This window comes from Corvus brachyrhynchos, unplaced genomic scaffold (assembly GCF_000691975.1).
Source record: "Corvus brachyrhynchos isolate BGI_N302 unplaced genomic scaffold, ASM69197v1 scaffold162, whole genome shotgun sequence".
Lineage (NCBI taxonomy): Eukaryota > Metazoa > Chordata > Aves > Passeriformes > Corvidae > Corvus > Corvus brachyrhynchos.
The window spans coordinates 3,179,062-3,187,318 of record NW_008236696.1 but is presented as its reverse complement, the minus strand read 5'-3'; the positions used below and the strand labels follow the sequence as shown (position 1 = coordinate 3,187,318).

General features: G+C 38.1%; 1 protein-coding gene across 1 annotated transcript in view; it reads right to left on the bottom strand.

Annotated features, from left to right (window-relative positions):
• The window catches only part of PIK3CA (phosphatidylinositol-4,5-bisphosphate 3-kinase catalytic subunit alpha), a 29,277-nt gene that overhangs the window by 405 nt on the left and 20,615 nt on the right, over window positions 1-8,257 (bottom strand). Inside the window, exons 10-21 of the mRNA XM_008644485.2 lie at window positions 7,155-7,279; window positions 6,714-6,795; window positions 6,087-6,251; window positions 5,421-5,524; window positions 4,562-4,733; window positions 4,146-4,252; window positions 3,517-3,638; window positions 2,905-2,983; window positions 1,896-2,066; window positions 1,542-1,659; window positions 1,226-1,377; window positions 2-65 (exon numbers count right to left, since the gene is read on the bottom strand). Of these exons, the coding sequence (XP_008642707.1) occupies window positions 2-65; window positions 1,226-1,377; window positions 1,542-1,659; window positions 1,896-2,066; window positions 2,905-2,983; window positions 3,517-3,638; window positions 4,146-4,252; window positions 4,562-4,733; window positions 5,421-5,524; window positions 6,087-6,251; window positions 6,714-6,795; window positions 7,155-7,279 (1,461 nt within the window). The remainder of the gene's footprint in view (window position 1; window positions 66-1,225; window positions 1,378-1,541; window positions 1,660-1,895; window positions 2,067-2,904; window positions 2,984-3,516; window positions 3,639-4,145; window positions 4,253-4,561; window positions 4,734-5,420; window positions 5,525-6,086; window positions 6,252-6,713; window positions 6,796-7,154; window positions 7,280-8,257) is intronic.

Sequence of the window (8,257 nt, the reverse complement as noted above, 5' to 3'; positions counted from 1 at the left end):
CATTGATGAAGAGATTGGCATGCTGCCGAATTGCTAGGTAAGCCTTATAACACATCTCCTGAAACCTGGAAGAGACCAGGGGGAAAAAGCTCAGTGTATTTCTCTACTGGATGCATATTACTGCTTCACTTCCAGAACAGTTTTACAGGTAACCAGACACTAAAAAAGTGGACAGTCTTAGTCTAGTAAGAACACCATAATGTTGCTGAGAAGATGCACTCATTTCCCTACTTAGTTTATCTTCATTGGTGTAAGAATTAGTAGTGGTCAGACTAACACAACGTCCAAAGACAGGCTTTCTGGTCTTAAATCCCTTTTGCAGTTCATGCAACTGTTCAACACAAATTTATGTCAGTTCACAGAGCCATTTTTGTCACTGCTACTGACATTTCAGATTTCAAAAGGTATTTCCTGATACATTGCTAAAATCAGTGCTTTACTGGTTATTAGAGTTGCCTTTCTCCTGTAGTTTTATGAGGGCAGCAGCTGTTGCCCCTTAGATACTCTGAAGAACGTTATTGAAAACATGGGCATTTGCAATATCACACCGGATAAGAAATACCCAGGTTAAGGGAAAAAATGCAAAAAAGCTTCACTGCAGCATTCAGACAGACATTATAATTCAAAATCTGTCTTCTCTTGCTGTCAACATAATGAAATTAAAATTGAAACCTCTCAATGACTGGATTGCTGGAAAGAGATATTAAGAATGACTACAGCAAGAGATTTATTTCTTTACTGTTATTATTTTAAAGTTCTTTCTCAGCAGGTTCTGGCCATTGTCACAAACTACACAGGACAGCTGAAGAGCTGATATCAGAGCAGCTATAGGAGAGAAAAGTATGGCTGAATGACCAGCATGCTCTGACGCACACAACATTTAAGAATTCTCAGTAGCTGCAGTTTTGCTGTCTCAAGAGGATTTTAAGTGTTAAGTCAAAGAAATTTTAGATGTTTGAAAAACTACCATCTCTATTCACATGTATGCTGACCCTGCAAATCTCAAGTGAGATTTCATGGACCAAAGGTCATGTAAGTGCTAAGATTCCCCACTGATTTACAAGTGCATGGCTGATCTTCAACTGAAGAACTAGAACATAGCCACTGCAAGCCACTTAAAATACTACTTTTCAGTTGAAAGGTCTAATTATTAAAGGTCACCAGTAGTAAAGTTCATTTTAGGTACAAAACACTCTGGAGGTTAAATGCTTAAAAGAAAGCTCACCTTTCAAACTCCCTTGTTTTGGTACATTCTTGGGCTCCTTTACTAATCACTATTAAGAAGTCTTGTGTTAAGACAAATGGCACACGCTCTCTTTTGTAACCAAATTTTTTCTTCTTGTGATCAAGGAAGTGCCCAAAGTCAATGTGAAACAGCTTGGAAAGACAGAAAGGTATTTTAAGATTAATAACTCCTTGTTTAAATGACGTCACAGTAAAATTGATCATTTATAGTTCCAATAGATTATTTTTCTCCCAAAACAAACTTATACCAAAGCGAGGATGACCTTAGGGTACGGTTTCAGAAAAACATCTCTTACTTGTCCATCATCTTTGACCATGATGTTACTGTTGTGGCGATCACCAATGCCCAGGATAAAGGTGGCAACACAGTAGCCAGCACAAGAACGTGTAAACAGGTCAATAGCTGCATCATACCTATTCAAACAAAAAAGGAGACACTTTCCTCAGATATTCTAATAACACAGAAGTGCAAGTTTTTCTTTTGCAAAAAAGCTACCAGGCAAACAAGGACAGGTAAAAAAGAAAACAAAACCAAAACCAGATGGACATAATTATGGATATAATCTCCCACTTGATGAACTTTAGTTCTCTTGAAGTTTCCATCAAGAAGAACCACATGGACAAAAAAAACAAGGGACAGGAAATCTCACATGTCTCCTTTGTTCTTGTCCTTGAGCCACTGATGCAATGTATGGCTGTTGAACTGCAGTGCTCCTTTTAAGCCTCCTTTGCACTGAATCTGCATGATGGTGTGAGAGCTCCTCACGACCTCGATGAGCCCCACACAGTCACCGATGGACAAACAACCATAAGGCAGCATCCTGAAAGACAAAGGTTCATTGGTTTTTTTTTCTTCCTTTACAGAGAATGGTGGCAAGAGGTGGGAGAGGATGTATTTTTGCAGGTTCCTGTATCTGGCTACCCTTTAAGACATGGGCAGCTGTAACTCTCCAAACCATTCTTGGACAAAGGCATAATTCTGCCACTCATTACAGTACTGGAGGCAAAACTGTGACCCATGAGAGACAGCATAGACCAACAGGTCCTTTTGTCTAGATTAGGAAATGAAAACTGGGGGTTTCTTGACAGTGCAGAGGCAGCTCCTTTGTCCCCACCTAAAAATGTACCACACAGCAATCACAAATTCGAAGGTGTAACCTGCCTAGGATCAGTTTTCCAGAAGCAGAACAGTTTATCCTGAATGCCCTGCAGAAGCTGCTGCACCCACAGACTGTCTGGAGGTGGAGAAGCTCATGCAGAACGGGCAATACCTACTATGTGGACTGAAGTGAAGATACCAACTACAAAGAGTCACTGCTCAGCAGGACTGAGGGTTTGGCACCTTGTTCAAAGCCAAACCTACAGACACACTCACTTGGCCAGAGTGTGGCTACTGCACCTTAGCTCTTGTATCCATTCCTGGTACGTAGCTCACTCAGACTCACTTGAATGAGACTTAAGTATTTTTCAAGTATGATCTTATGTTTATAAAATTCAGTAGTTAACTAAAAAAATTAAATATTGCTCTAACATGCACAAAAACGTCTATTTATAGCATTTCATTTATTACCCTTGGGAAAACAGAAGCAATCTCTGGGAACAAACCAATGCCAAAACCATTAAGATCAGCATTGCTTGGGAATGACCTCTAATGCTTACCGAAGATCGAGACCCTGATTTTGCCAGATGTTTTCCATAATTCGAATTATCTGAAGTGTCAGCATGTCCTGACGCAAGTCTGAAATAGTCAAATACATAAAGATTGCTAATTTCATAACACCAGAACCCTTAGTTAGACCTTACTTTACTTTTCCCCCCAAAACTGTGTCTAAATACATCTAAAGGTAATGAGGTTTGCATAGTTTAGTGCAGGTTTTGTTCCCTCAGCAGAAAAAAGCAGGTTTTAAATAGTAAAAATTAATACAAACTTGTGGTGGTGATTTTAAAAACAAATACTAAAACCAGGACAATGGAATCACAGTTTACACATGTGTAATATCTTGAAGATATTTTCAAGTAAAAAGAACAAATATTAAATAGTATCATGTTCCACCTTGGCAGACTGAGCATCTTAGAACACACAAAATTTGCACTTGACTGAGATAAATACTTATTTGTCTATGCTTAATTTTTCTGGAAAAGAAAATGGCTTTGCTCAGCTGATTTTTTTTTTTTAATTTATGTACTTTATATGCTTATAAAAAACACTAAGTAAAAGGTCAGGAAAATAAACAGGTATGTAGCTTTTGAATTACACTTATCTTTCCTTACCATCTCCATTTTTAAATATTATCTCGTTGTTCTGAAATAACAATTCAGACATAATATCTGGGTTTTCCCAGTTCAACCACAGCGGCCTTTTTGCTGATGACATTATTCTGCACTCCTCAAGCCTAAAAGAGATAAGATTTCTATGAAATAGGCATAACTTGATTCTCATACCATGTTTCTCTAATACTGCTAAGTTCCCCCAGTTTTGGTCAAACTCTGAACTAGCACCAAATTAAAGATGCAAAGTTAGCTGACAATCCACCATTTTTTCAGACTCAAACTTAAATTAGCAAGTGGTATGTTAACTATTTGCTAAGAGCAACAGAAGAGTTGTGTTTAAGGGAATATTGTAAATATTCCTTTGCCAGCATGAGCTGCTGACAACTGGGAAAAGGACTGCAGTTCCTGGCACCTTAAAGGAACAGCCAAAGGTTATGTTGCCCCCTGATTTGTTAAATCATTAGATTGAAATGATGTATTCTTTATGGATTACTCTGCTACAAATTCTATTCGGTGAACTTTGAAGATACTAACATTTAGTAAGTTAACACTCAACCTCAACACTGTTACTGTTACCATTACTAAACATTTACTTATATCTAGACAAACTTCAAAACTGGATACAATACCGAAGGTTTCCCAGTTGATGTGCAGGATTAAGAGGAGAGATAAAACCTTGCAAGGCATCCATAAAATCTGGCCGTCTCATTTGTTCAACAAGAAACTTCATCTGTACCTGATAAATACACACATTCAGGTCTTGAGAACACTATTTACATGTAAAGGAAGGTATCAGATTTTAGCTTTGGTTTTCAAGCATGGTTTTGCACAGTTCTAATGTAAGTAACTTTGCTCAGCTACATATTACACAAATTGAAATCTTTAGTTGTACTGCCTTGAGAGCTGGACAATGGCATTGCACAGAAAACACTGCAGCTCCTAGGACAACACACCACCTACTGAAATCAGCGTTAACACTTTCCTAGTTAATCAAATAGAACAGTTCTAAGTAATTCCTGTGACTCAACAGCAACAGTTTTGATACCTTCTGGGTCTCATCCTTCTTTTCCTGCTTGAGAATATCTGTGAGGTTAATCAGCTTCTCCATAGCCTCCACCTGCCTGCTCAGATGTTTCAGGTACATTCCACACGCTCGGCAGTAGGACTCCAGAAGCAAACCAAACCTCTGACTGACAGTTTTGTTGTGCATTTCAGACCTACACAGGGAGGAAGAACAGTTACAGCTTAGAGACAAGACCACTTAGAGGTGCCAAAAATGAAGCTGTACTTGTGACATCTTCATACAGTCCTAAAATACATCCCCTCAAACAATCCCCTCCCTTATCCTTGATGACACCAAGGCAAGTAGAAAACTGAGAGCACAACAAAGATGCTTTGCTTCTATTTCTGTGTCTGATTATACCAGCTTAGAACAGAATTTTTAGGTGACCTCTAGCTACAACCCAAAATGTTGTACACTGAGCTATCAAGTTCTATAACAAGCCTTTAATAAGAAAGTAAAAATTAAGTTTTTACTAGTCTTTTTCAAAGCTTTACCTTAATTGGGTGGCTTTCTTTAGGCCTCATATGTTTGTAAACCTGATGGGGAATTAGGCAGCTAACAATATGGGAGCCCTTCAGCAATCTCAGACAATCCTGTTTTTAGAATAATCATCATAAAATGAAGTACAAGTCTTAGTACTATTAAGTAGCTTTTGAAACTGCCAGGCATGATTTCTATCACCAAACCATGTATTCAAACTCTTAACCAATATAACCCAATCTTTATTTTAAGTGGTAATATTTTTCTAAAGAAGGACATTTAGTATGTCAAACCTTTAGAACAACTAATTGTTTACAGCTCATAGGAAGCCCACCACCCCTTAACATGATATTAAGCTTACTTTAAATGCCAAAAGAAGAAGTGTCCTATCCTTTGATTGGTCAGTGCCTTCTTGAGTAAAAATCTCACAAGCTGATTATCTAAATATTGCTCATATTTCAGAACCTAGTTAAGGATAAAGAGAAAATTTTAAAAAATCAGATGCAGTTATTATTTCTATGAACAATATACAGACTAAAGGCAGTCAAATAAAAAGCCATCTATGTTTTACAATTTTTTTTTCTAAAATTACTGATCTTGGTATTAATACTTGCATGTGTTAGGCTTTGAACAATATATGCCAACTGTGCACTGGCTGCCTCTATTTCAGGAATTTACCATCTGATGCTTGCTTTACTGTTACCAAATATTTTAGCCTCAATTTGCTCAAAATTTTGAGAAGATGCTTCTGTTCATCCTTTCCCATATGTTAGGACAGCTGAAATAGCTGCCTGTTCCAGTTGGTAGAACAGTTTTGCATCTCTGCAGAATCCTGGCATTTAGTACCAACAAGCAAAACTACAGCATTACAGAAAAATTAACATTTCATCTCCTCCTAAATAATCCGCAAAGCAAACATTCTTTTGATGACCTCTTTTTCACAACACCTTAACTTTTGCTGTGTTTTAAACCTCTGTGAACACTGAATACACACAAGACAACAAACATGCCAAAATACGTTCTGTACCTGTACCAGCTGGATTAGATACTGAGACAGTTTGTCATCTGTCAAGGACTTCTCCAGACACCGAACTGCAAAAGCTCGCACCATTGGGTCTGGGTAATTGCAGTCCAGGAGCTCCATGGCTTGCTCTGGCTTGATTGAGGGCCAGTCCTTTACCAAACAGTACATCTGTGGGCAAGAAGTCCAAGCAGGTTACACCTTTGCACTGGTTAGGAAGAAGCTGTAACACACAGCCATTAGAAGGTATTGTCAGACACAAACTACATCTGAGTAGAAGCTGTTTACTTGCTGGTCCTCTCAATCAACAATCTGGTATTAGTTGCCAGTTGACTTTGTTGTTTTATCCACTCTAAAAAGAATGAAAATAAAACTTCACATTTAACTGTAATTGACAAATTGGCAATGTAAAAGGGATTTAAGTAATGCCAGCATTTAAATCTTAAGACCCAGACTGAGCTAAAGAACAAGAACTATGGACCAGAGACACCTGTCAATCATAGTGGCAACTCCAAGTACTCAATCAATGTATCATGCACACATAACATGTTTTTAACTTCCAGAAGTTTTCTTTAAAATAGTGTATTTTAAAGGTTCTTCAAAACTTAAAACTTCTTCAGTGCTTTGTATTACCTGGGCCACTTCATCTCTGGAATTCCACTTGACAGACAAAAGTAATTTGGGTAGAATTTCTGGAGTATTCACACAATAGTGTCTGCAAAAGAGGAGAAAGTTGCATGTTCAAAACATCACTTTTGCTTTGATAACCATCCGCCACATCCCCACAGCCTTGCACCTTTTACTTCTTTTGTCAGGAAGGTGCTGTCAGGATCCATCCATGCAGGTAAAACTGCAGTAATAAGGAAAATGGGAACTCATTCAACAACTTACTTTTCTCCACAGGATTATAACCAAACCACACAACGCAAAATGCTTTACAAGCCTTGTCCAAAACACCAATTCCACAACACGGAAGAAGTGGGAGCAAAACCCATGACAAATTTGGAGTGAATGGGGTGAAGTTTGATTACCCCAAGAAGGGTTTCTCTGTGGTTTGGTTTTGATTTGCAGTACCTGTGTCTCCAGAGGAAGTCCTTCTCTTGCTCAGTGATTTCAGACAAAGGGTCTCGGGTACATATGGCTCGCAGTTGCTCCTTGTCACTCTCTGTTAATTCACTATCCCGAGCTATTCTGTTACTCTGCAGAGACAGTGGCACATTAGCCCTCCACACAACTCCTTCTGCTGCCAAACCACACACATGAAATATGGTATTTTAACAGCACAGCAACCACTACAGCCTATGGCATGCAATACTATCTTCTTGTATCCACTTGTTGTAACTGAGAGCTTAAAATTTAGAAAGAGAGATGAAAGACTAGGCCTTTGATCTCTACAACTGCTTTTAGTCACTACTGGGACAAGAAGTAGTACATTTCAAATAAATCAGCTGTGTGGAGAAATAGCAGCAGTTGACATCTGATGAACGACACAATGTGAAACTGGTCATTTCTGACCCTAGCATGAGATTGCTGAGAGCTGCAGCAAAGAGTGAGAAAAATTCAGAACTGAAAAAGCAGAACATGGGGGATGAAAATAGGTAAATAAGGGGTAGAATGCTGTAGGAAAGCCTGAGTAACAGGAAGACTGGAAGATATTACATCACAATTAGTGTAAGACATTCCCAAAAGAGCACAGAAAACAGAACTGCTACAAGCAAAAATTAATTTTGTTTAAGACTTCATTTACTAAAGGCAGTTTAGAACAACGGCAGAGGTATTGAAACTACTTCTACTCAATTTTTCACAGCTCATGTGCCAAGGTCATTTTTGTTCCTACACTTTCCATTTCTTAGTTTGCTTAGTATGTTTTTCACAAAGCAACATATGAAAAGAGGCAGTTTCTGAGGCTTTCCATACAGAATCAATTGCACTGCAAAAAAAGAGAAATCTTAATCACCTTGTATTACTGACTTTAGTCTAAAGTACAACTGCAACTAGCAGTTAAGATGAAGCTATCTCAAATATTCTAAAGGAGTTGAACAGCATTTGTATACTGAATTCCTATTTTCACATCTGTATGATACCTACTACTACAAAAAAGTAAGACCACTCTTCTCAAATTTCAAAATGTTTCAACTGCAGAAGTACAGTATTTGCTCTCTTGTTCTCTCTTTCCC